The sequence below is a fragment of the Panthera tigris genome, chromosome B1, assembly GCF_018350195.1.
Source record: "Panthera tigris isolate Pti1 chromosome B1, P.tigris_Pti1_mat1.1, whole genome shotgun sequence".
In the NCBI taxonomy this organism is placed as follows: domain Eukaryota; kingdom Metazoa; phylum Chordata; class Mammalia; order Carnivora; family Felidae; genus Panthera; species Panthera tigris.
Window position 1 is genome coordinate 35,981,595 of NC_056663.1, and position 27,111 is coordinate 36,008,705.

At 53.1% G+C, this 27,111-nt stretch overlaps 1 protein-coding gene across 4 annotated transcripts in view; it reads left to right on the forward strand.

Annotated features, from left to right (window-relative positions):
- Positions 1-2,632: 2,632 nt before the first annotated feature.
- Positions 2,633-27,111, forward strand: part of GFRA2 (GDNF family receptor alpha 2) — a 97,202-nt gene continuing 72,723 nt past the window's right edge. Inside the window, exons 1-4 of one of the 4 annotated variants that reach the window (XM_042983309.1) lie at positions 2,840-2,904; positions 15,247-15,332; positions 20,561-20,875; positions 26,466-26,549. In XM_042983309.1, the coding sequence (XP_042839243.1) occupies positions 15,293-15,332; positions 20,561-20,875; positions 26,466-26,549 (439 nt within the window). In that variant the 5' untranslated portion in view covers positions 2,840-2,904; positions 15,247-15,292. Of the gene's footprint in view, positions 2,905-14,754; positions 15,333-18,418; positions 18,664-20,560; positions 20,876-26,465; positions 26,550-27,111 lie in introns of those variants that run through there. The other 3 variants (XM_042983307.1, XM_042983308.1, XM_042983306.1) reach the window with 3 other exon arrangements.

The window sequence follows — 27,111 nt, forward strand, 5'->3', positions numbered from 1 at the left end:
GCAGTTGTGGTTTAGTGGTTAAGGCATGGGCTGGGCGACAGGAGATGTGGGTTCTGGACTTTTGGACCGATTGCTTTACCTCTCTAGGCCTTAGTTTGGCTGCTCACATGGTAGGAGTAATAAAGCCCTATTAGTGGGCAAATGAAATGTCAGAAACAGTCTGTATAAGTGCAGGGTATTCAGTTATATAAACTCTAAGGCCCTTCATTCTAACTTCCTCTGATTTCACCTCCCCAAGTCAGTGTAAGGATACCAGGACCATCCCTATAACCCCTGTAATTGTTAAGTGTCACTCCCAACTTACTATGTGCCTGGAGACATAGTATATGCAAGGACAATACAGGGCAGGGAGCATGTGTATAATGTGTCCCTGCTCTCGTGCACTTGCCATTTGTGGACCTATCAGACATTAACACACAGCAACTAACTAGAGTATGAAGCAATTTGTGATAGGGCCAAGAGCCACAGAATTTCAGAGGGAAAAAAAAGAAGTGTAATCCCAGGTGAGCAGGAGCCTTGCAGGAGGGCAGGGACTTGAAGAACGACTTCATTGTGTTTTTCTGATTATAAAAATAACATGCGCTCATTCCCCCAAATCTCCAAATAGAGAAAATTGGAAAGAAGAAGATAAAGATAATCCGTAATCTCATCAGCCAGAGATAACTGCTGTTGACATTTTTGTGTGTATCTGGGAAGGATTTTGACAGGCAGAGATGGGGAAAGGATATCCTAGATGGACGCAATGTTTTGAGTGAAAGCTCTGGGCTGGAGGAGGGTAAGACCTGTGGTGGGGGCTTTGGGAGATGAATGTGCAGGCCGGGCAGGCTGGAGCAGGGGTCCTGGAGCAGAATGGAATTGGTAGCCGGTGGCGGTGAGGGGAGTGGGGAGGGCTGAAGAGGGCAGGAGGGGCCAGACTGTCACGGCAGAGGGTGTGTGTGAGAGATAGCGCCTTGTGCATCGGACCAGAAGCCCCAGCCAGCAGGCCAGCCCTCTGCTCTTCAATCACACTCCTGATGCAATGGAACTTATCGATGTAGCTGTCCCACTTAGGAGAAATACTGCAAAAACCCCGGCAGGAAAAATAAACAAATATGAAGCTGTGGCAGAGCTGCCAGAGGGAGTGTGGGGCCAGAGGAAGAGGCAAAGAAGGCCTGTATTTAGTGTGACCGGCTGAGGCTGTTTCAGCTGTGTGGGCAAGTCTGCACAGGGGATAAGGGACCTGTTCTGCTTTGTCCCCCATCCAGCAGGGGTGACGTCCCTTCAGAGCCTTGTCTTATCCCTAGGAGACATCTAATCCACAGATACTTTTTGTCTCATAGCAGCAGAAAAGTTTATAGTTGGCAAAACTCTTTTCTATGAGATACTTAAAAGGGTTTTGTAGGAGGCAGAGTTTTTCTTTGGTTCACCACGACAAAGACATTGATGGCACCACACAGTCCATCTCTTTATCCACATCCCATGTGTCAGATGGGACCATGTAATTGGTTCTGGCCAATGGGCCATGGGTGAAAGTGACACGGATCACTCTGGCCAGCTGTCTCCACTCCAGCTCTTTCTGCTTCTGCCTTAGTGACTCAGGAGGGGTTTTGTTCCAGGAGGAGCAGCCACAAAATGATAGCGTGTCAGTCTGGATCCCTGAGTGACTGTGTGGAGCAGAACTCCCTGCAAACTTAAGCTGAGATTGTCGTATGAAGAAGAAAGAAACCTTTATAACACACCCCATGGAGACTTCACAGTTTTTTTTTTGCTGTAGCATAGCCTAGCTTAACAACCCATTTTGGTTGACTGAGGCTTGACATCTTACATTAACAGTAAAATGAATACCTTGCTCTGGACAGCTTTCCACAGTTTATTGTTGGGCAAATTCACATCTATCATTTCGATCCTAGGAGCAATTACATATTCAGGAATTGCCCCCTGGCAAGAGCTCAGGAAGCATTCATTCTTAATGTAATGACTTCCTTAAATCTCCACTGCTACACACATCCAATGTTTAATCAATCCCTCTCCCCACTATGCTCTAATTCTACCACTGGTTAGCTTCTAAGTGTGTTACACTTATTTGAATCTTTTTAATGTTTTATTTATTTTTAAGACAGAGAGAGACAGAGGGTGAGCAGGGGAGGGTCAGAGAGAGAGCGAGACACAGAACCTGAAGCAGGCTCCAGGCTCTGAGCTGCCGGCACAGAGCCCGATGCGGGGCTCAAACTCACAAACCGCGAGATCATGACCTGAGCCGAAGTCTGACGCTTAACCGACTGAGCCACCCAGACGCCCCGTGTTACACTTATTTGTTCTTCCATCTGCCTCCCCACAACCAGGTTGGAAGCTCCTCGACGCTGTCTTATTGAAGACAGACAGTGTTTGTTGATATTGCACATCAGGCAATTGCAGCAGGCACTTCAGTGATGGCAGAACGATCCGCCAGTTGTGTATGGGCAGAGTAGGCCTACCATCACTGTTTTCTTAAGGGGCAGCTAAGTTAGGGGGCTGGCCCAAGGTCACACAACTAGTAAGTAGCACAGCCAGGAATGGGCCCCATCTTTATGACTAACAATCACAGCCTGTCGACTGTGCAGGCGGTTTTGAGGACCAGAGGAGATACTGCCAGGGTGCTTTGTGAGGCATTCCCATGATGTTTGCATTTCCTGTTTCTAAAGGCCAGTAAGGAGTCCAGTGTGGTGGTGTTAGAAGCTGGAGAGGGGCCTGGTTGGACTAAGGAGGGAGGTTGAGAGGACTGGGGCAGGGGCTCCCTGGGGGAGGAGGCCTTGTCTGCCATACCCTCAGCAGCAGGATGGTGCCTGCAGTTTCGTGGATGCTCAATCCAGTGCCCCCTTGAACAAATGGGAAGGAGTGAGCAGGCGAAGGGCGGCAGGAAAGGAAGCTGCAACCTGAATTTTGAAGGTACAGATCTGTAAGGGGGTGTGTAGGATGGGGAACAGGCACGGGCTCCCTTCCTACCCTCCTGCTATCTGCGTGCATCCCCTGGGGTCCACGTGGTGTCTGTCTCCTGCCCCTGTGGAAATGCTGGGGTTGGGTTGGCAAGCAGGTGATATTACGTGTGGCGGGCTCATTGTTGCACCTGTACAGTCCATTTAAGCACTCCCAGAACACTCATTAACAATCACAACATCGGTCATGGGGCCTCCCCTATTCCTAGCTCCTCATGGGGCTGGGGGTGTAGAGGCAAGGCCTTTCTCATGCTCTGGTGGCCTGAATCTCATCCAAAGAGTAGATGGATGGAGCACACTGGAGTGGTGGTCCAGCAGGGGCTGCGAGCAGCACCTCGGGAAGAAATGCCTGCTCCCTCAGGGCTGATGGCAGGTGGAAGCTCTTGTGTAGCAGGGATTGGTTCTAATTAGTCATCAGATTCCAACAGGGGCTGGGTGTTTTTCTTGGCACAGTAGGTCTCTTCCAACAGACCTGTTCCTGTTCTCCTTTGGGGAGTGAAAAGGTCTTTGTCTTTTGAAAAGCTCTTTCACACCCTCATTGGACACTCCTGGTGTGGCTGGGTATCTCAGGGTCAGCCATAGTGTGATTTGAAGGGTGAAGGGAGTGGCTTCCCAGACACCTCCCAGAACTCCAGATCTTAGGACCAGAGGGCATTCAGAATTCATCAAGCAGCACTTGCAAATGGATTAGATGAACTTGCATGCCCACTGCAAGTGACTGGTTCCGGCTGCCTGGAGCACTGCATTGAGAAGTCTTAGCTGCGATCAATTAACAGTATCTACCTTGGTTAGGAGAGGGGAGGGGTGCATGAAGGCAGATTTGCCTTCTCAGATCTCATTTGAATGAATCCCTTTCCCCTGGTGCCTGATTTCCGCTATTAGAGAACAATTACGTCCCGTTAAGACCTTGTCTCTCTGTTCATATTTCTTTAAAATGCATGTGTGTCAAAGAGGAATACCTAGAAGGTATTGAAGAATTCAATGATTGATTGATTGATCAGAATTGATTGCAAAAAAAAAAAAAAAAGACCATTCTCAGTTTTGCTAGTTCTGGAAAATGCAATGCACTGACAACCTTAAAATACATGGATTACCACTTGGCTTAGGATCTGTTTATCAGACTGCCTCTGAAGTGGCAGTTGCCTGAAAGGCAGGTCAGTTTGGTGGAAAGCAAGGCTGGAAACTGGAGAACCCCCTCTCCCACAGGGTATGCCTTGCAGTGGGGACACCAGGGGTCAGAGGTATTGAAGTGTTGACCACATGGGGAAGGGTGCAGATCAGCTCTACTCTTTTCAGTTCAGAAACCCTTTCTTGGGAGAGACCGGTGTTCCTGGCACTCTTGCCTATTCTCTGTGGGCTATGTCTTCATCACCCACTTTGGCGGGGGAGTCAGGTTTGGGGAGAATTGAGGTTGTACCTGCCCCATTTCTTTAGAGTAAAAATTATTGGAGTTGCTGGGCTGAAGAGCAGGGGGTGGGGGGATTACATGCTAACAAGTAAGAGCCAGGCAGTTCATTGTGTCGATCGGGAATTCTAATGAACTGTTAATGTACTAAGTCATTATAGACCTAGACTTTAAAGTGAGGAGTATAAACCAATCTAGCTTGAATTAAAGGAACTTAAGTGGCAAAAAAAAAATCCTTCGGTCAGATTTATCAATTTTTCCTAAGGAAAACCGAATGGGAGGAAAGAGAAGCATTATAAATGGGTCAGTTAGATCCTAGTGAGTCCTGTAACAGTCCAGTAAAAGAAGTGTTTTGACCCAGGTCAGTGATCCTGTGCCTGAGCCTCTGTGCTGAGCTTAGGTCAGGAAAGAGGCATCATTCATTCATTCATTCATTGATTCCAGAAGCACACACTGGGCACTGATTATGTGCCAGCCTCTGGGAATATGGGGATAAAGAAGATGTAGGTCCTGTCTGCATAGAGGTTTGAGTGGGGTGAGGAGTATAGGCAAGAAATCAACAGGCATTTTTGATAGAGCATGAGTGCTCAGCTTTGGAGATCTTGGTTTTCATGTCTGAGGAAAGGGGATGTTCCTCTTTACCATGGAGCTCCAAGTCACTGGAGCAGCCAGAGCTATGCCAAACAGTTCACTGGGTGTGGGCTGCTCACTCCTGAAGCAGATGGGGAGGCCCCAAAACTCTCCATGGGGTAGGGGCTGCCCCCCAAAATAATGACTGCTTCTTGCACCAGCAGAGTGTCTCAGACATTTCAGAGTCAGTGTCACATGCAGCGTCTCACTGGATCTTCCTTCTCTTCTGAGAGGTCTCTTCCCTGAGGATGTTAAGGTCACAAGCATAGCTGGAGTAGAGCTGGGGCTGGAAACCAAGTACACTGGGCTGGCTCATTCCATGGGGTGAATGGGGTGGAAGATGAACTGGGGAGTTGGGATGGATCAGAGACAAGGAGAGGACAGAGATTCTAACACAGACTTCTCAACTTATGTATGACTTAATGATGGTACAACTTACAAATACTTGACTTTATAATGGTGTGAAAATGATACGCATTCAGTGGAACCCATACTTTGAATTTTGAATTTGGATCTTTACCTGGTCTAGCGACATATGGTACAATCTTCTCTCATGATGCTGGCCAGTGACAGTGAGTGCAGGTCCCAGTCTGCCATGCAATCATGAGGGTCAACAACTGATGCACTGACAACCATTCTGTATTCATCTACAGCACAGTGTTTAACCAGTTACATGAACTATTCAACACTTTATTACAAAATAGAATGGTTTTGCCCAAATGAAAATGTTCTGAGCACGTTTAAGGTAGGCGGGGACAAGCTAGGACATTCAGTAGGTTAAGGTGCATTAAATACATTTTCTACTTATGATATGTTCATCTTATGATGGGTTTATTGGATGTAACCCTATCGTAAGACAAGTAAGGGTTGTAGTACAAAGTCTGTCCTTCCTTCCTTCCTCTTGTTCTTTCAACTAGGAAACCCAACTATGTGCACTGTGCTATGTCCAAATGGTACTGGACTCTTTTTCTTTTTTTAAGTTTATTTATATATTTTGAGAGGGAGAGAGAGAGAGAGAGAGGCAAAGAGAGAGGTAGAGAGAGAATCTCAAGCAGGCTCCACGCTGTCAGTGCAGAGCTCAGCTTGGGGCTCCATCCCAGGAGGAAATGTGAGGAATCGATATCCAGAGTCTGACACTTAACCGACTGAGCCACCCAGGCACCCCCAAATAATACTGGACTCTTAAAGGTGGACCTCTAAGCCTAGTCTGGGCCTCCTTCCACAGTGCCACACTTCCCAGTTAGGGTGTTGCCCCAGGAGCCAGGTTGCAAGAATATGGAGAAATGGGACCACCCCAGGCCTGGGAAGATAGAAGAATCCTGAAGCTCCCCCTCCTGTCAGCAATGCAGACTCCCTAGTGTGGGGCCAGTGGATCTGGGGAGGCCCAGGCAGTGAAAGAACTCAGCCAAGGCAGAACAAAGGAGATAGAAGTTTATTGAATACACTGCAGGACAGCAGCAGGCAGGCAGGACGGTAAAGGAGAGACTCTGCCAGGAGGCAGTGGTGGGAGGCTGCAGTTAAGCAGGGAGTGAGGAGGTATGGGAACGTATGGAATGTTCCTTTTTTGGTACCTATGCCTGGTTGTTAAGTAGCCCATTGGTCAGCTAGGGCCTTTGGCTATTTTGAGATGGGTCACCTAAGGAGTCTGTTTGCACTCAGTCCTGGGGGTCACTGTGGGCCCCTTCTACCTTATTCAAGTTTCCACTGTTCAAGCCTACTGCTTAAAGGTGGCCTCCAAACCTGGTACAGTCAGTCCCTCCCCATCCAGGGAGCAGGGACCCACCCATTTTTGGAGTAGGGAGGCAGCAGGTGCCTGGACCCCTGGGAATGGTCTGCTTTGCAGATGTGATGACTTCCTCCACGTGATGACTTGGGCTGGGGAGCAAGAGGTGGGAACGGTACCAGATGGCTCTGGTCCCTTCTGCGGAAAGCAGACAGCGCCAAGAACCCTGATGTCAGAGAGGTTGATGGGCAGCTGGCTGTCCACGGGTGTGGGCAGCCTGAGGGACTCTTGGGGGACTCCTATACAGGTTCCATCCTTGCGGACACGGGAGCTCTGGGGAGACAGATTCCACTTTGGCGTAAGGAAGAACGTCTCAATGATCCAAGCAGTTTGGGACTGTGGAATGGAAGGAGAAATGAGCACCCTGTCAAGGGAAATGTTTCTGTGAAATTGTCTTAGTTTTTACAGTTAAAAAGCATTTTATTTTTGTTTTATTTTACGGAAGTGTTTGAGGAAAGGTTACCTCACAAATAGGAAATTTGGAATCAGTTATATCTGGGTTCAAATCCTAGGTTGGCAGCTCACTAGTGACCATGGATAAGTCACTTGGTGCCTTGACTTTTAATGTTTTTTTTTTTTTATCTGAGAAATGCTCACCTCAGAGACTGTTTGGGGGCCGAAGGGAAATGAATTTACAGAAAAAAGCTTTGTAAGCTGTTGAATGCCAGGCATCTGTTGGCTCTCTATTCTTGTTGTCCTGCAAATTTCCTTCAACCCTGACAGCCTGAGGGCTCAGGATGATTGAAATTCTACCATTAGCAATTCATTCTTTTGGGTTAAACATTACCCCTCCCCCTGGTTGCTGTTGGGGCTAGAGAGGATATCTGGAAAGTATAGTGCACAGGGACTGTGGAGTGAGGAGGAACGTTTTGGATGATGAGAAAGTTCCAAGGGTGAAGAGGGTCAGGGTGAGGAAGGGGGGCCATGAAGGTAAATGTGCCCATCTGTCCAAACTCTACATTAGGCCTAGGGGAGGCATGTCTGCTCAAAGAGGGATATTCTGGTCCCTGTTTTCTGTCCAGAGCCCCTTCTGAGCTGCCTTCCAGCCCCCTGGAGACTGCCCTGGGCCCTTCGAGTGACAGTCCATTTCAGACCTAGCTCCGGTGCTCCACCCACTTTGCCAGGCTTGGCTAAATAAAGACATAGTCCCTGTGGGGAGCTGCTGGGTCTGAGAGTTCTCCTGGGGGGCAGCAGGCAGCAGGAGCAGGCTCCCCACAGCTTAGCAGAAGCAATCACTGCCCCTCTCCCTAGATTCTGCCTCTGACCTTGGGTAACCTGGCAGATCGCCAGTGCCTGAGAGCTGGGGTGGGTGTGCACGCTCAGACAGGCAGCTGGGATCTGCCAAGCACAGTGCTGGCATGGGGACAATGCTGGGGTGTGGCCTGGATGGTGCCAACATAGGCAGAGCAGTGCACTCAGGGCCAGCGGGGAGGAGGCTTGACAGTGAGCTGGGATATTTTAAGCTGATGGTAGCTCACCAGAAGGACCACTTACCAGCTCAGCTCTGGTCTCCATTGGGAAGTTGTGAAGTGGGCAGAGGAGAAGTGGGGTTTTGCAGTTTTCTCAGGACATCTGTGACTTCTAGTGAAAGAGTTTAGAGAAACAGTCCTTCCCAGACCTGTTCTGGATGAATGAAAGACACTGCCAAAAACTATTGGGTCCCTTTTCCCTCTCCTCCATGATCTCCTATGTAGGAGAAAGCAGCAGAGAGGCCCGGCACCCTGGTAGGATGAATGCTTGGTTTCTGTGTTAGAAGGGGAAAGCTCACTAGACCAGAGTGTGGGAGGACCTGCTTTCAAGTCCTGGCTCTGCCACTTGCTGGCTGCTTTGTGACCTTGGCCACATCATGGGACATGTTCAAGCTTGAGTTGGTTCACTTGGAAGAGAAGTTAATTCTGCCATGCCTTCCTCTCAGGGATGCTTATAAGAGCTTCAGGATCTTGGAGGAGAAAGCCTTGAAACTCAGAAGTGCTATATCCACATAAGGTGGTTCTGATAGCTCCCTGCCCAGTAACCATCTGCATTCCTGCATTCCTGCTTCAGCAGCAGCTTCCTCTCCCTCTGATGGGCTACCCAGGGCCTGGGTACTCCTTGGCATGGGTGGGGCTGCAGAGATGTCTCTGAGGGCCTGGGGAGAGGCTAAGTAAAGCCAGATTCCCACCTCCTGCCAGTGCCTACCTCAAAAGAGAATGATGAAGCATGGAGAACATTGACCGAAATCAATTAGAGAAGTCAATGCCCCTGAGTGCAGTATGCATTTCTTCCCTCCTAATATGGTCCCACCCACCCTGCCTCAGCAGCCCTGTTCACTCTTTGGGATCAGAGAGTTTAGTTAAATCCCTGCTGGTCTTCATTCCCAGACTAGTTCTCTCCTGCCAGGCTGGGCATCAAGGATCTGGAGTGGTCCTATGGGGATGAAATGCTGGTGAGGGGGTCAGCCTGCCATTAGGAGGGAGACAGGGGGCTGGAACAGGGCTGAGAAAGGCCCCGGATGAGCTGGGCACCATGCAGCTATGCCATGTTGGACAGGATGCTTTCTAGGCTCTTGACTTGAACTCCAAGGATGAGGCCAAACAAAGCCCGCAGCAAAGAAAAAAAAAGAAATTTCAGTTTTTAGTGTTTTCACACTGTTGCTGGTCAGGGCAGGGAGAAAGGGAGTATTTAAGATGCTCTGAATTGGGACATGAAAACTTACAGGCTGGAGAGCCATCACTTTGCTTATTTATTTAGGGCACATGGGTTACCAGAGAGAAACCCTAGATCCCAATTGCCAGAGTTCGAATCATGATTCTGCCACTTAAAATATGACCCTGGCCAGGTTAAATCACTTTTCTTGCCTCAGTTTTCTTATTTATAAATGGTGCTGTTAAGAGTACTTGCCCCACAGAGTTATTACAAGAATTAAAGAAATATCAACATGTACCTTGCCATAAAGTTTTAATTATTTTTTTCATGACAGAGACTGAGAAGTCAGGGCTGGTCACCTTGTCTGTCTTGACCGCGGAGTAGAAGGCAAATTCCCTCCTCCTGGGACTCCATGACGAATCTGTCACCAACAGCTTAAAACTTTATCTTTACAGTGCCTCTGACACCTTTTCCTGTCCCCGCCCACCTCCTCCAGTCCTTGCCTACCACTTCCTGTCTACGCCCACCACCACCTCCTGTTCCCCCCACCCCTCACTTCCTCCAGCTCTTGCCTACCACTTCCTGTCCAGCCCACCACCACCTCCCTTCCACGCCCACCTCCAGTCCTTGCCCATCACTACTTCCAGTTCACGCCCTCACCTCCTGGTCCACACCTGCCATTACTTCCAGTCCCTGAGTCTTTCCCTCCTGCCACACCCACCACCACCTCCTGTCCTTGCCAACCGCCTGCCTGCTTGGGTTTTGGGCCCTCATTACCTTAGGCGAGACTGTTAACAATTGCCTCCTAACTTCTCTTATCTCCATCTTTCACAGAATTGTCAGATCAATCTTCTGAAAATACCATTTTCATCATGTCACACGCCCTCTAAGAGACCTTCAGTAGCTTGTAGGGGAGCAAGTCCAAAGCCTTCCCCGCTTGGTCCTCCACTATGCATCCCAATGGGACCTTCCAGATTTTCTCCCACCAGCTCCTCCCAACCTTTTCCCCTTGGTTCCTCCCCACTCTTGGCCAGCTCAAACCTTTACCCCTGTGATTTTACCTTGGCTGCCCCTTCCCAGAATGCTGTCCCCTGTGTTCAGTCAAATTCTACCCATCCTCCAGGTCCAGCTTGAGTCCTACTTTCCCAGCAAGTGCTGAAATCCAGTGGCACTAACTCTTCTTTTCTCTTACTTGGCCCCAGTCAGTGTTCCCTTGGGTTGCTTACTCTTCATGGGTACATGACCTAACTCTATGTGTAAATGCTTCCATGGCAGGAGCAGTCCAACACTGTGTTGGGGATAGAAAAGGGGTCCAATAAGTCGGTGCTGCTTGATTGATTGCAGGAGACTGGTGGGCTGCTGTTCCATGTTTGTTCCTGACATGTCTTAGCTGACATTTTTTTTATCCCTGGTTGGCTTTTATCTCTGGGGCAAGGGAACACCCAGCCTTCTTCCCTCCACTGAAGGAAAGTAAGGGATGAGATTCTGTGGGGGCAGTACAGGTCTGGTCAGCTGAGCTCTGTGGTTACTGCATGTGCACATGCCTGTGTGTGTAAGCGTGTGTGTGTACTGTGGTGGGGCTGCAAGCTCCTGCCCCAGTCTTTCTTCCCTCTCTGCTTCTATTGCTCTTGTCCTCCAGAGAATCCACTCCACAAGATGCGTAGGTCAAGAGAGATGAGGCAAAGGAAGAAACAAAAGGCCTAAGTGTTCTCCTTCCTTCCCCTCTGCACATTATAACTTCTGGATCTTTGATGGTGGAAGGGCAGGCAAGGTGGGTGGATGGGCACGAGAGTTACCTGCTGGTTAGCTCAGGGCAGCTGGGGTGGGCTCAGGAAAGCAGTCTGAAGGATACAGTACCTGGGGGTGTGAGGAAGTACATCAGTGAAGCCCAGGTGCTTTTGTTCACACATGCTCACTCGCCTTTCTCCCATGATTCCCTCTTGCAAGATCTCCTATCCATCATCCTCTACAAAGTAGTCTCTATTTCCCTTGAATAACTATAGCTTTTTATCTTCCCTTCTTATTCCGCACTAAGTTTTATGCCTTGTCATAGGTACCCAATTCTTTTTTCTGGATCCCAGAGGAAAGGGGTGACATTTTATGAACAACTGCCTATGAACCAGGCATCTGACTAGCTACTCTGTGTACAGTATCTCATCAAATTTCCTTAAGATTTTTTTCATCCTCATTTTATAAAGATTTTATAGATTAAATTGTCTATGGCTAGTATGTGTTCCTTTGTGTTTCCTCTGCAGATCCTGGTGGGGCGGGAGGCTTACATATAGCATGTGCTCAGGAAATAATGGTGTGGCACCTGGACTCCGCCATATCTAAGGGCAACGTAGGTTGAGGGCTGGGGTCAGCAGAGGGTGGGCTGTATTGGGAAAGGCTTGTATAGACAGGGAGGAAGAGAGGGCCCAACGCCAGAGGGCCCCACAGCCACAACAAGCTCAATGGTGGTCTGGCTGGTGTTGTCTAGTGTCCTTGTTAAGGCCGGTGATGCCTAGTCCCTGAAGGGCCTCAGCCACTCACCTCTTGCTACCAGATTCCCCTCCTGCCAAGAAGACAAGTCAATGGGAGCCATGCCTGGTGTCCATTGCTGCTTTCTCAGCAACCTTCACCAGAAAGGGGGTCAGGCAAAGCTCCCACATGTGTTTCAGAAAGTTGTCCTTCCATATATGTTTATTTATTTTTGAGAGAGAGAGAGAGAGAGAGCGAGCGAGCACGAATGGTGGAGGGGAGGAGAGAGAGGGAGACACAGAATAAGCAGGCTTCAGGCTCTGAGCTTTCAGCACAGCTGTCACAACCCAGGAGTTGTGAGATCATGACCTGAGCTGAAGTCCTAAGCATAACTGCCTGAGCCTCCCGGGCACCCCCAGAGAGTTGTCCTTATGTCTAGCCAGGGTTAAAAGACAGTTAAAGTTTTAGAGGAGAAAGAGCGATGTGTTGATTTGGGAGCTGGGAGTAGAGTTAGCCCTTGGAAGAGGGAAAAGCTGCATGGGATACCAGAGCGTGGGGATGGTGGAGGGAATTTGGGCTACCAGAAGTCCCTGAAGTGGGGCAGGGGAGGGAGAAATTTTATTTGCGGGAGCCTCCTAGCCTCTGGCCTCCAGTCTCCCCAGACTCCCCAGCAGCATAAGCCCTATGGGCTTGTTACCCTTTCATCTATACTTTTCCGAAGCTGCTTCCGTAAGTCCCCGAATTCTGGAAACGAGGCAGGGAGGTCTTGTCGGTTGTGAAGTCTTTTCCTAGAACAGAGAGGCCCAGAGGAAAGGCAGGGAGGTCTGCCCTGAGGAGGCTTTCCCCAGCTCTTACCCCAAGCATTCTTGGACCCCGTCTCCCACTCCTTGGGTTCGGCCGCACCTCCATAGGGCATCATTCAGTGGAGGGCAGGGGGAGGGGCTAGGGCTCCCGCCGACGCCCCAATATCAGCAAAAGGAGAGAGGTATTCGAAGAAGACCCGCGCGCTGTGCTTCCAAGGCTGGGGATCTGTGTTCCCGCCTAAATCCGCAAGATGGAAGTTGCTCCCTCTAGCTCTTCCACTAGCGAAGGCTGATGGTTTTTTGAGTGACCCTTCCTTTCGAGCCCAGGTCGATTTCTAGCGTTTACTCTTTTCTAGAGACTTGTTCATTTAAACATGCATGGTAAAAGACACCACCAAATACACCTTAGATCCGGTTTTGAGTAGCGCCGAAAGTTTACGAGGCACTGGGTGTACCCCACCCCAGCACCCGGGGTGCGCGCCGAATGTAGGAATGTGTGCACCAAAGCCGAGGGACGCAGGCAGCTCGAACGTTGCTGAGGATGTGTCAGGAGGAAGAGTGAAACTGGGGTGCCTGGCGTGCGTGGGCGTGTCCCCCGCGTGTCCACCGCCCCGCCGCCTCGCCCCCTCTTGCCGGAACGTGCCAGCAACCTCACCTCTCCTTCAGCCCTTTCCCAGCCAGACGCTTCCTTTTTGGTGCCTCTGGGCGTTTACTGTAAATTCCGTGACTAAAACACGCCGGTGAGCCCGGCCCATCGACAGATGGATCAATCGCCCCCTTCTCGGCTGGGGGAGGGGACCCCTCCCGGTGCCTCCGAAGCGAGGAGCTGCCGGTTGCCTCAGGAGAGCTCTCGGAGCCCAGCCCGTCGCCGAGCGCGGGCCGCCAAGCTTGGCACGGAGCCCTGGGCCGGGTCGGTCTCCGGAGCGCCCCCCGGGGTGGGGTTCCAGCCCCGGACCGATCCCTCTGGTGCGGTTCGGGCAGGTCCGCTGTTCTAGGAGGCGGTTAGGGCGCTCAGGCACCACGGCCTTCCTCCCGCACCAGGGGAGGAGAGACCATTGGGGAAGGGGAGTCTCGAAGGGCTGCAACGCCGGGGCATGCGGGGCGCCGGGGGTGTGTAGGGAAAGTTCTCGAGCCCCGCGTGGAGAGCACAGGTGTATGCGTGTTCGGGGCTGGACCTGGGCAGGCAGGCTGCGCGGGGACGCTGGGGGCTGGCGCTGGAGGGGGTCTTTCTTTTCTCTAGCACCTTCGGGGAGACACTCTGCTTGGACTCCAGGGTCCAAGGACGCTTCCGCTTGAGGAGGGTGGAGCCCCTCCTCAGACCCTGGCCACCAGGCCTGGGGGGTTTTCGAGCGCCCCTCCCCCACACCCCGGGATAGCTGGGATGTCCGGGACTCCCCACGCCCTCCGGCCTCAGCTGAGCCTCCCCAGGCCTCCAGGACCCGTGGGCCGAGGCGGCGGGGGCACGGGCAGTGGGGGTTGGAGGGCGCAACCCGCCCGCCGCAGGGGGAGGTCTGGTGGGGCGGCGGGGGAGGGGAAGGGTGCGGAGCCTTTGGTGGGCTTGAGCCGTAGCCCCGCTAGCGGGTCAGTTTCCGGCCAAGGCATCAGGTCAGTCCCGAGAAGGGCGGGCGCCAGAGCAGAGGGAGTCAGCGGCGGAGCTCTCCTCTCGTCCAGCGTTCCCCGGCGCCACCGCCACCGCCACCGCCGTGTCGCCACCGCCGCTGCAGAGTGTCGCTTCTCCGCCGCGCTCCCGCTCCCCGCGCCGCCAGCCGCCTGGGAGCCCGAGCGCCGAGCCCCGGGCGGAGAAGAGGGGCGCGGGCGCGAGAGCCGCGGCGAGGGAGCCGCGAAGGGGGAAGGGGGGGCGGGCGGAGGGAGGAGCAGGGAGAGAGGGAGAAGGGGGAGGGAGGGAGGAGAGCGAGGGAGAGCTGGAGAGAGCGAGAGCAAAGAGCGAGAGCCAGGGAGAGGAGAGGGAGGGAGACGAGAGAAAGACACACGCACGCAGATACACACGGTCACTGGAATTCCATTAGAAAAAAGTGAGACGAGCAAGGGTTAGCGGGAGAAGATTTTTTTTTTGTTTGAATCTTTTCTTCGTCTTGGTGCGAAAGAAGCGACTCCGGGCTCTCGTCCTCGAAGCTCCCACCGGATTGTTCCTTGGCGCTAACACCCGTCGGTGGATTTCTCTATTTGCATTTTATTCTGACCCCCACCCTTGCTGCTTCCTTCCAGCCCTTCACTCTCAAATCGCCTCTCCCCCACCTCCCCAGTCCGCTCCTGGGAAGCGCAGGGGAATTGGACCCGCGGAGACTCGCGCCTTCCCGGAGCAGCGGAGGGGAGGACAGAGCGACGACCGGGCTCTCGGCTTGTAAAGCAGATATATCCTCACATACGTGTATATTTCATTTTAGTGGGCAAGAAGGGCGTCGAGAGGCAGCCCACCGCCCTCCTTACCCCCCACCCCAGAGGCGAGAATCGCAGGACTCGGGATCTTCATCGGGTGGACTAGCTTGGGATCTCCGCATTGGATTTGGGGCTGATTATCACTGCTTGGCTATTATTATTGTTGTTGTTATTATTTTTTTTTTACCCAAGGGAGAAAGAAAAAAAAAAACACAAAAAACTGTGGGATTTATTTAACATGATCTTGGCAAACGTCTTCTGCCTCCTCTTCTTTTTAGGTGAGTACCTGCGGGCGGGGACGGAGGAGGGCCGTTTGTCCGCGGGAGCCTGGGGGGCCGCGCGGGGCCGCGCGTTCGGGCGCCGGCAAGAAGCCGGGAACGCGGCGGGCGAGCGGGGCGCGGGCTGGAGACCGGCGGGGAGAGCGCGCCGCGGAGCGAGCCGGGCCCCAGCGCTGCCGAACCGAGCGGGGCCGGGCGGCGAGGATGCGGGCGGAGGGACGCGAACCGCTGCTGGCTGGTTACGAAGGGGCTTGGGAAGGAGACGTGGAACACCCTAACCATCCCCGCACATACGCACTCACACACAGGCACACTCGCTTACTCGCACACAATGCTACTAGCATTCATTTCTCCCAAAATAATGGATTCAAATTGCGGCAACTTGAGAAAGAATTGCAACTCTTGATTTGGAAGAGAGGAAGGTGGGTGGGGAGAGGCACAGTGTCGCGGAGAGAAAAATCATGCCAGTTCCATCTTTCTTGTCGGCTCCCGGATCGACTCGGGCGGACAGCATGGGTTTCTCCAGGAGCTCCTGCTTGGACGTGTGTGGGGGCAGCGATGGCAGCCATCCCCTCACCTGCCAATCAACCTCTGGAAAGTGCATCCCGCTTCCCGCACCCGGAAATCCTTTCCAGTGGCCCCGCTCCCTGGAACACTTTTCAAGTTTCTCCCCACCCTTTGCCCTTCCTGTAGCCCAGACCCAAGCCAGATACCTGGGCCGGAGTGGAGGGTTTGGAGCAACCATTCACTGCCTATCCTTCACCACCTCTGGCCGCGGGGGCACCCTGTAGTTTGTAGGAAGAGGAGGGAGGTCAAAGTTTGCTTCCTTGGATGAAGAAAGAGAGGGATGTTGGAAGAAAGAGATCCGAACAAAGACCAGTGCCCATTCTGTAAGCCCCCTCCTCCAAGGGCAGGGAGGAGGGGCTGCCTGGTGCCCCCGAACCTTGGGCAGTCTCTTTCCCACCCAGAATTCCCAACCTCTCACCCCCTTTTGTGCTATGTGAAATCTCAGTTGCTTGGGAAATAGGTTCAGAGAGAGCATTCTGGGAGTGGAGGTGAGGGAGAAGGCGTTTCTGAGGCCCTGGGCAGACCTGGAGTCCCAGGCAAGGCTGCTGCTCTGGAGAAGGTGCTCCAGAGAGGGAGCTGGGGAATGCATGTGTTGAGGGAGCACACATCTGCTTCAGTGTGGATGCTCTTCCCACCATCCTGGCCTGCGATTAGCCAGTGGTGAGCCAGGCTGCCAGGCTGGGTCCAGAGTGTACCCTTTGCCTCCTGGTGGAGGGGAGAGGGGAAGGCCTGAGGAGGTAGGTGCCTATCCTGGAAAGATTTGGATGGTCTAATAAGTGCTCTCTTGACTTGAACAGGGGATTTGAGTCAATATTGGTTGGGCACTGGACCCTTTGTCCACCCCCATCCTTTGCCCCTTCCCAGAAACTTCCTAGGGGGCTTGGCCCTGCTCTAGGGTATGGCCTTGGAGGTCCTGCCTTCCTAAGTCTGAGGCAGCTCCTCTCTTGGGTAGAAGAGGGTGTGGGAAGGAGCTGGAGAGGTACTCCAGGCCCATTGTGATCCTGCAGCCCTTCCTGGCTACCCACTGCAAGTGGACTCTCATTCCAAAGGGGTTGTTATAAAACCTGACCTTTTCTCCCACTGCTGGTCTGAAAATCCAGCTTTTTGGGATCAAGAATGAGCAGGGCCAAGAAGAAAATAAAATTATATTTCAGGAAAAGCAACCAGATTGTGCGCTGCTGAGCTGTGTACACCCCAGAGGGGGCTTCTAATGTCCTGGGATAGAAAACAGCAATATGGGCCCCTTAGTGCTGTCTCGGCACAGAACACCATGTTGCAGGCAGGCTTTTTTCAGCTGAGAGGGCTGAGGAGTTGACTTTGTTCTCATGATATAGGTGTATGAGAGCATGCATGCATGCATGCGTGTGTGTGTTTGTGTGTGTGTGTGTGTGTGTGTGTGTGTGTGTGTTTGCGTGTGTCAGAGATGGACCCTGGGGGCTGAGTGGTGAGAGGAGGAGTAAGAGCAGGGGGTCAGCAGCCCTTTTGGTCAAAGCCCTTCCCTTGAGATGCCCCTTTCCAAAGCCAGGGCAGGGGAGGGGTTAACTGAGTGACCACAGGATATTGGAAGGCTGTGGGTTAGGCCCACCAAGGAGGAAGGGATACGTTGTTATTAAGGAAACTTCAGCCTCAGGGCCACTTTCCTGGCAAGGATCCTACTGTTGGGAGTTGGTTGGAAATTCCACTTGGAGGAGAGGTTTTGTGGAGCCTGAGACTGGGTAGGCAGTTTCAGTGTGTGAGAGGCACGGTGAAGCATGTTCCCAGGAGCACAGGTCTTCAGTGAGCACCCCCCAAGGTTCTGAGTGAGGTCTTGGGGTGGAGAGGCCTTTCTGGCCAGTCATCCTGACCTCCAGTGTTGACATGCCCAGGGGGGAGAATGAGCATTCTGACTGTTGCCAAGATGTTCAGTACAGCTCCACGTAGTCTCTCGGTCCCCCTTGTCTCTAGAAGCTGTTCCACATGTCTTTTCTTGATGGATCTGAGTTTTTTCCCTGACCTAGAACTTGGGAGCATCTCCAGGGTACCCTCTGACCTTTACTCTTTTGGAATTCCTGGCCCAAGGCTCTCAGTTGCTATTTCTTTCTCTTGCTGGGCTTGATTGGTTCTGGGGGTCGTGACGCCAACTAGAAGAGCCAGGGATAGGTGCAGTCAGAGAGTTTGGGGAGAGGATTCACTGGCTCTCTGCAGAGCATCTTCCTGCCCCAGTCACATGTGCCCGCTGGCAGGATGGGGGAAGCCCTTGCTTTTGGCACAGGAGCCCAGGATTCTGTGAGGATTGTTCCATGGGGCTCCGGGCCCCACCTGCCGGGCATGCAGGGTAAGTGCCTTTATTGCCCCAGTCCCCTAGGCCAATGTCCTGACCTTTAAACCTGCCCACAATGCTCCTTTCTCAGTCTGTCTCCGACAGTGCATCCTCAGGCTCAGTCAAGATAGGAAGGGAGAAAGCTGCTGGGATGTTGGGGTGAAGTCAGTGGAAGTCCCAGGGCTGGGTTATTCTTGAGCAGGCAGGCTGGCTGGCTGGGTGGGGGCAGCAGGTGCAAGTGAGGCTGGGTCAGCTCAGCTGGTTGTGGGTGGCCCACATGCACTGAGTCTTGCTCAGGGACCTAGGAATTTGCTGAAGCCAGGAAATAAAGCTGCTGCCTCTGCTTGGGTGGAGGACACCTCTCCAGCCAGTGCCTGGGCAGATGCCCCCACTCCATGCTGGCTTCTTCTCCGGTCTTGTCTCAGCCTGGCCACAGCCTTCAGCTCTTCCTGTCCTGGGGCAGAGGTATGGTCAATGGGAGAGGTATTATCTTTTGCTCTGGCCTACCCCTTCCTCCTTTACTTCCTTTTCTTGTGGGTGGGTGTCCTCCCTTCCAGCAGCAGATTCCTTTTCCCTCTGCAGCTGTAGGGAGTGACAGGCTCGTGGTGCAGTGAGCCTCTAGGTGTCGCTCTCTTCCTGCGGTAGCACCCCCCCCCCCCCCCCCCCCCCCCCCCCCACTGTGAGCAGGGCCTTCTGGGGGAAGGAATGAGAAGTGGCTGTTCTGGATAGGGAATGGGGTAGGGTGTGTGTGGGGGATTCTGAGGAGGGGACTTCTGGCCTAGGATCTTACAATGTTTTGGGCTGGATGGAATGGAGGAGGCCTCCCAGATCACTCCTGGGTCTCGGAAAAGGCAGTCTTGGCTCTGGTGCACAGAAGAGCTTTTTCTGGGGCAGAATCTGGAGTGAGGGGCTTGGAGAGGACAGGGAGACCAGGGAAATATCTGTGTCTAGAGGAAACCATTTTGGGAGCTTGATTTTGACAGGACCAAGTGAGCCCTTCCCTACCCTTCACTTCTGAATCTTTTTCCCTGAGCCCCTTCCTTCAGAGGCCTGTGGGTTTAGATGCTCTGAGGGTGATGGGTAAGAAAGGTGGCTGAATTCTGCTTGTTCACTTTTGGAGAGGTGAGGCTCCATGTGCAAGGCCAGGGTCTGAGGAGGGAAGCTCTTTCTCTTTTGTAATTGGCTTATTATTTGGCTTTTGGAAAGAAAAAAAAAAAAGGAGAGACAGAGGGGGACAGGGTTTCAGGGGAGGGTGGAAAGAGAGGGAAGAAAGAGAAGAAAATAGTAGATGCTATAGAGAGAGAGTGAACAAGAGCACAGAGCTATTCAAAGAGCAAGGGTGATGGAGAAATAGACCTTAGGAGGAAGTCAGAGAGAGAAGTGTGTGAGAGAGAGACATGGAAAAGGCCCGTCCGGACACACACACACACACACACACACACACACACACAGGAAATCGAGTTGCTTGTCAGGCTTGCCTGCAGCACTTTCTGTCAGTGGGGCTGGGGTAAAGCTTGTCTACAGAAATCCTGTTTTCAGCTCTCTAGCCAGTGTGCAGTTGGACTGGAAGATGTGGAGGGTTGGGCCGGGGAGGGGTAGCTGCTCCCTTCCAGGCATGCCTTGCCTCAGGCCACAGGCTCAGGCTTGTCTCTTGGGGTCTTCTCTTAGGGTCTGGGAACTTAGAATGGACAGGTTAGGAGTCTGAGGGATCTTTTCGGCCTGTGTGTGACCTTGAGTTATCATCTCCCTTCTTTAGGTCTCAGTCCCCCCACCCCCCCAACCCCATGGTAAAATGTGGGGGCCGGACACTGTGTCTCTAAAGTCCTAAAAGACTAGGAAAGTTAAATAATATTCTGCTGCTTTCCTGGCTTAGCCCAGCATGTTGGCTGGACCTCTGGCTGGAACTGAGGTTGATGGAGGTTTGGGCAGCAGGAAAGTGACGGTCCCCCTCGGCATGCTCAAGCGGGTCCTGCAGCCCCCAGCTCTCTGCTGAGGCTGTGACCTTCTTCTCTGGCCTCCTCGTCTTTTACAGGGTCTGTGGTCTCTCCGAAGGATCTTCTGGCTTTCCTGTGCTCTGCTCCTGGGCCCAGGGCTGTGGGGTGACAGGGTGGAATCGGAAGGGAATCTGGTAGAACCAGGGCAGAATGACAGCTCGAATTCTCCTTCTGGTTTGAGGAGGGGTGTTGGTGTCTTGGAGTCCTTTCACAGCTCTTCCTCTGACCGGCTCTGTGGTGGCCTTGGTGTGCTTTGGAGTAAAATGGGTGTGGAGTTTCCCAGAAGGGCGCAAACCCCCAGGCCTGCATCTTGGGTCAGAGATGACGGCGGCCCTCATTCATGCTTGTCTTCCCTCCCCACCACCCAGACGAGACCCTCCGCTCTTTGGCCAGCCCTTCCTCCCTGCAGGGCCCCGAGCTCCACGGCTGGCGCCCCCCAGTGGACTGCGTCCGGGCCAATGAGCTGTGCGCCGCGGAATCCAACTGCAGCTCCCGCTACCGCACGCTGCGGCAGTGCCTGGCGGGCCGGGACCGCAACACCATGCTGGCCAACAAGGAGTGCCAGGCGGCCCTGGAGGTCCTGCAGGAGAGCCCTCTCTACGACTGCCGCTGCAAGCGGGGCATGAAGAGGGAGCTGCAGTGCTTGCAGATCTACTGGAGTATCCACCTGGGGCTGACCGAGGGTAAGCCCAGCCGGGCCTGGCGGGGGGTGGGAGGGGGTGGGGGTGGGGTGGAGGGATGCGGTGGGATGGGGGTGGTGGGGAGGGCTGCGCAGGGCGGAGGGCGGGGAGGTGGGGCAGGTTCAGGGTAGGACTTGGTAGTGGAGGGAACTGGCGAACTCTCTGTCGCCCCCCTGCCACGGGGGCCTAGAACACAGGAAGTAGGGGTTGTCGGAGTCAGCCTGGAGACATGGAGGAGGAGGGAGAGTGACAGCTGGGAAGGAGACAGGGCCAGGTGGTGGGAGAAGAACGAGGCTGGAGAAAGGAGAGAGTAGGGTCGGGAGAGGATGGATGGACTGATGGACGAGTGAAGTGGTAACAGAGAAGGGGAGGCTGGGGTACCCAGGCAGATGGAGAAGGGAGGGTGGGTCCTGTGCATGCAGAGCTGTGCTTCCAAGCAAACCAGTCCCTGGGACTCCCCGAAGCCCTGGGCGCTCAGCGAAGGGCAGTCCCATTTCTGTTCTTCCTGCTGCCAGGACACCTGCTCTTCAGGTGGCTTCCTGACTGCAGGGCTGGCCTAGGCACCTTCTATAGGGCTTGGGGCAGTGTGTGGGCAGCAGGCCGCTTCAGGTCCCAAGGTGGCACCTTACCAGCTCCCTCCCCTAACAACCCACTCCACACACCCCCATCCTCCCCTCCAGACTACAGTGTGGGGGATTTGTGTACAGTGCAGGGGGATTGGCCACCTTGGTTAGACGTTCATTTCTTGATTCAACAGCTGTTTATTGAGAGGTTCTCATCTGCCAGGCCTGTGGGAACAGTGGAGAACAAGCTGGGGTAGCCTCTGGCTTCTTGGAGCTCAGAGTTTGTGGGGGGATGTGGATAAGTGAGGGGCTTTCTGTCACTTGGTGGTGTGAGTGCTGTCAGAAAGCACTGGTGCTGTGGTAGCCCAAGGCAGCCTCTTATGAAATCTACAGAGTCTTCCTGGAAGAGGCAGCCTCTGATCTGAGACTAAGGAGTGAGCTGCAGTTACGCGGTGGGGGGGAGGGAGGAATGTGGGGAGAGTGTGGGAGGTGGAGGGGAGCTTGGGCAAAGACTCCTAGAAGGGAGTTGCCGGTCTGCAAGTGACTCAGTGTAGTAAGGTGGGGGGTTGGAAGTGGGGATGGGGTGAGGAGAGGGGAGGGATGTGGGACCTGGCAGGCAGCAGCTTGGCCAGCTGGCCAAGGACAGTGGCAGGAAAGAGGGAGGAGGGTTCAAGAGCTATTTAGGAGGTGGAATCAACAGGTCTTGGTGAAGAGAGAGGACTCGAGGAGGGCAGTTTTCTCTTTTGGGCAACTGGGTTGGTTCATAAGAAGCAGCCAAGGGGGGAGAGCAGGGAGATGATTCCTTTATTTTGGGGCACATGGCTTTCACTGGCCATGCCCTGCACACAGCTGGAGCCCAGGTGGGGAAGTGGCGCTGGACATGGAGATTGAGGAGCCACCATTAGCCTGTAGGTGTGACTGGGGCCATGGGAGTGGGTGTGCACACACTGAGAGGAGGGCAGGGACAGAGCCCTCAGGACTCCCAGCATTTAAAGATGTGCCAGCAGGGGAGGGAGAGGGACCTGCAGAGGTTGGGGGGAGGTGTTGGGAGAGAGGTGGGAGGTACATCAGGAAACCTGGGGAGGAGAGAGGGTCCACAGTCTCTAGGACATGTCCCTCATGCCTTTGGGGTGAGCATTGTAGGTGGTTGCTGGGAGCAGAAGCCTGGTTGGGGAGTGAATGGGAGCTGGGGGCTGGGAGTGGTGACTGTGGATGTCTTCTAGAACTTTGGTGTGAAGAGGAGAGGAGAACAAAGGATGACTTCTTTTGTAAGAGGTGAGAGGGTGGAGCAGCTTGAATTCTAAGGTAGACTGGGAGTGATAGGGATGTTGAGGTGAAGAGAGAGGGCTGCACTGTGGAACAGTGCCCTTGATTAGCCTCGGATGGAGGAGCAGGGTGCTGGAGGGAAGGAGGAAACTGGGATCTGGTGTGAGGCTGGAGAATGAGGGATTCCTGACCAGTGGCCAAGATGGTTCCAATCCGCCTTGAATTTGGAAGTAAACTGGGCATGTAATTATGAACAGTGTTACCACCATTAATAGCAAAGTAATTCCTCATGTGTAGGTCTCCTGTTCCTAGTAGCTTCGAGTCCTAGAACTAGAAGTGAGCAGAGAGGGAAACACTGCCACAAAGCGCGTGATGTTTATTCTCTGCAAGGCAAGGAGCGGTCTTCACCCGGAGGATGCCTCTGTAGTGCGTGAAAACTGAGGTTCCTAATTCAACAGCTGGCTTGTTTAGTTTCTTGTTTTCTTTCCCATGGTCTTCAGTCTCAACCCAAGGGAGGCTGGGTGGCACTTGTGGGTGGGCTTGTTGAGGGCTTGCAGGATGGGCTTGTTGAGGGCTTGCAGGACGGATGCACTGGGGAGGGGACAGAACTGCCAGCTGGAAGAGCCAGGTGGGCCACCTGAGGGCCACCGGAATGGCTCCCTCTGGCATCACCGTGTCAGAACACCAAGAACCTTCCTGATTGCAGCCAGGCAGTGAGGCATTTGGATGATAGCAGTGTGCGTTCTGTGCATTTATGCTGCATCCTGCCATGTGGTCTTCAAGGCCCTTTCAACCCAGGAATGTCAGCCTGGAGAGGCGTGAGCTGGCTTGTTGGTTCCCTTACCAGGCAAACGTCTGTGTAGCCCCGACTGTGTGCTTCAGAAGGTGAGAACACAGATTCAGCCATGGTCCCTGTGCTGGCAAGCATACAGGCTAGGAGACCCCTCCCCTGGGCCAACTCTAGAGAAGTAGACTCCCTGCTTTTCTCCTTCCTCAAAACCTACCCTGCCCCCATTCCTGGCTCTTAGGAGTCAGAGGTATTTTCTGCCCAGGGTTGGCCAGGGAAAGCTGAGAGGCCTTTTAACAGCAGGTAATGTTCCTGTGAGTGACAGGATCCACCTGAGGGTTAATTATTCATGGTGTGGGATGAGTGGTCTCCCTGGGGGAGGCTGTAAGCACTTCCTCCCTATTCTTTAATAACAGTTAATAACCTGGCTTGGGCCTGGGGCAGGGTGGGGGATTGTGGAGTGGAGAGATCTGTGCGGGTTTGGACTTTGATTGTGGCTTCTCCTTGGCCCTGGCTGGTGGGTGCGATTCCTCTCTTCTCCCTCCACCTGAGGCTGAGCTGTGCCTAGTCTGAGGTCCTTAGCAGTGGACAGAGCTGGCGGTGGCAGGACTGTGGCCTCTGCTCAGGTCCTAGATGGTCCCAACTGCAAAGACCTAGAGATCATTCCATCCCACTCCCACTTTGGTGGGGAAGCTGAGGTGCAGGGAGGGGGGCTGGTGGGACCAGGGCCCCCCGGACTCCTTATCCAGGCCCCTTTCCAGCTGCCCTGGAGAGATCCTGTGGTCTCAGGCTCATCTTCCCCTTCTGTCACACCACCACAACCACCAGTATCTTACATGGTGGCACTGTCACTGTTGGTTGGCTGCATGGGGGATTTGAGACCACTTCTTGACTTCTCCAAAAGTGGCACTAAAGTTTGAGGTCATTCTGCTCCTTCAGATGTGAAGAGCAAAGGCCTCTCCCAGGTCATGGCCCAGGAATGTGACATCCTAGATCTAGTTTAATCTGGTTGCCAGGATGCCCGTGTGGCCAGGTCTCTGATTTCCCACTGGTGAATTCTGCCACAGGAACAGGCAGCATAGGTTGACTTGAATAGGATGGACCTTTTCCAGCCAGTCCTAGAAGAAGCTGTTTTCCCCAAGAGATTCCACCCCCGCCCATCCCGCCCCCAGTCAGTCATACTAGCTGATCCATACCCGCGGGCCTAGCTTTGCCAGATAAGGGAGGGAAGGACCTGGTCTGGGGGAGCAGTCTGGCTGGCATAAGACTGATTCTAAAAAGTTAAACAGCAGCACTACTTGTGTAAGAACAGTTTGGTTCAATAACACTTTTACTTTTGGAGACAGTATTCATAATGTTTCAGTACTTGGACTCTGGAGTCAGCTGCCTGGGTTTGTAACCTGGCACTTACCAGCTGTGTGACCTTGGGCCAGTTTCTTAACGTCTCTGTACCCCAGTTCTTTATCAATAAAACAAAGGGTAGTGCCTATCTCATAGACAAGAGAATTAAATGAGTTAGTACACCTAAAGCACTTTCAATGGTGCTGGTACATAGAAGGCTTAGTGTAACATCATTTTTATTACAAAAAGCTCTTGTATTATTTGGCCCTAACAAATAGCAATGGCTGGTAACCCCACCACCGGGAGTTTCTCCAGTGTCTGTGGGTAGAGTGGAGTTTGCTGAGATGGTACAGCCCTGTGACAGTCCAGGGGGAAGGTGGGATTGGGACTGGCCTGAAAGAATAACCTTTGGATAGTAAGAGACCACTTGGGCACCCATTGTGTGTAACGCATTTGCTGGGTGTTGCAGAGCATGAGGGTATAGGGTAAAGTGAAGGGTGGAGGACATTTCTCCAGGGAGAGAATGAACATCTGGGGAATCTGTACCATTTTTGGGGGGTCTGCCAGATATAGCAGACAGATGCCTTTCTCTGTGAACCAGCAGAGGGCTGGACAAGCCTGGAGTGCTAGACTCTGGGTGACCTCGTGGGCCTGGCTGAATGCGTCCCTAACAGGCAGATTCCAAGCCCCTCTTCTGGATGGCTGGCACCTTCCTGCAGGTGGCCCCCATGGATACCACCCCACATGTACTCTTCTTTAGGTGCTGGGCCCTGGGTGGATAGGAAATCAATGTGTGAAGCTGTGGGTCATCACCTGTGTCCCCCGCCCCTTCAACACAAACACGCAGTCTGAGTGATTACCCATTGATTTCTCCTCACAGTAAAGTCTCAAGAGGATATTTCCTCTCCTGCTGAGGTTTTGGCAAAGGGCGGGAGTCCCCATGAGGAGGCAGTGGGTCTCCAGGGCATCCCTATGCCATTTATCTCCTGTCACTCGCTTGCTTTTCCATTCACTGAATCTCTGATGCACCCAGAAGCCTCGAGGAGAAGTCTGAGAAGCCATCAGGTGGCAGGGAATCAGTCAGACAAGCTGGGGATCAGGATTCCACTGAGAAGACCTTCAGCCCTATCATGGTGACATGATGGGAAGCAAAGAGGAAGTTCTCTGCCCTTACGTGGCCTGGGCAGAGCCAACCTAGTGTGACGAGAGACAATGCTGGTGTGAGGGTCAGGGGACCAGAGTCTAGTCTAGCTCTGCTGTGAGTAGCTGTGTGATCTCAGTCAGGTTGCTTCACCTCCCTGGCCCACCTCAGGGTCCTCGCTTGTGAAATGAGGAAGTTGCACTGAATGACTTTGGAGGGACTTTGGCTTCAAATCCTGTGATTTATACCTGACCTTCCATGGGCACCTCCCCAGTGCCTTCTTTCAAGAAGCATTTGGAAGGCCTTAGAAAGGGCTGGACATGCAGGGAGGTCAGTAGAGGAGAGTATTGGCAGTACTGACCTGCTGTGGGGACTTCTCTAATTGGTGAGAAAGAACTTACCTGTGTGAAATGCTCACCGTTTCATTCATAACTTGCTCTCATCTAGTCCTGTAGGAAGGGTGGGCCTGTGCCTGACACTGGTTCTCTCTTCCAGGTGAGGAGTTCTATGAAGCCTCACCCTATGAGCCGGTGACCTCCCGCCTCTCGGATATCTTCAGGCTTGCTTCAATCTTCTCAGGTAAGTGGGCTCTTGCTGGGGCCTCCCAGTCCTCCTAGGTGCCCTGGCCTTCAGTTGGCTCTGCCTTCCACTGGTGAGCCCCTTACTGCTTCTGAGCTTCGGGTCCTCATCTGTAAAAGAGGAAACCATAACAGCCACCCCCAAGGTTGTGTGTGGAGTGGTGGAACGAGCCCACCATGCAGTAGGTCTTGACTCTGAAACCTGGTGTCACTCTCCTAGTTTGTTATTGGTCTTGCCCTCCTGGGTCCTTCTTTCTAATTCCCAACTCTTCCACTTTGGAATTCTACTTTGGTCAAGCTGCTCAACTTTTCTGTGCCTCAGTTTCCTCAGTTGTGCAGTGGAACAATACCTACCTTGGATTGTCATGATATACAAATGAGTCGATGGTTGTAAAGTGCTCAGCGAGCTGCTGGGCAGCACAGCACGGGTCCCGGATAGGAACTATTAGCTGTGGTTGGTGGCGGTAGTATCACTATTATTGGTTCTGCTCTGGGATTCTCCTTCCTCGAGGGGTCTTCTTCTTGAACTCCACCATGAAGCCTCTGGTTCTCTGGTGCTTGGC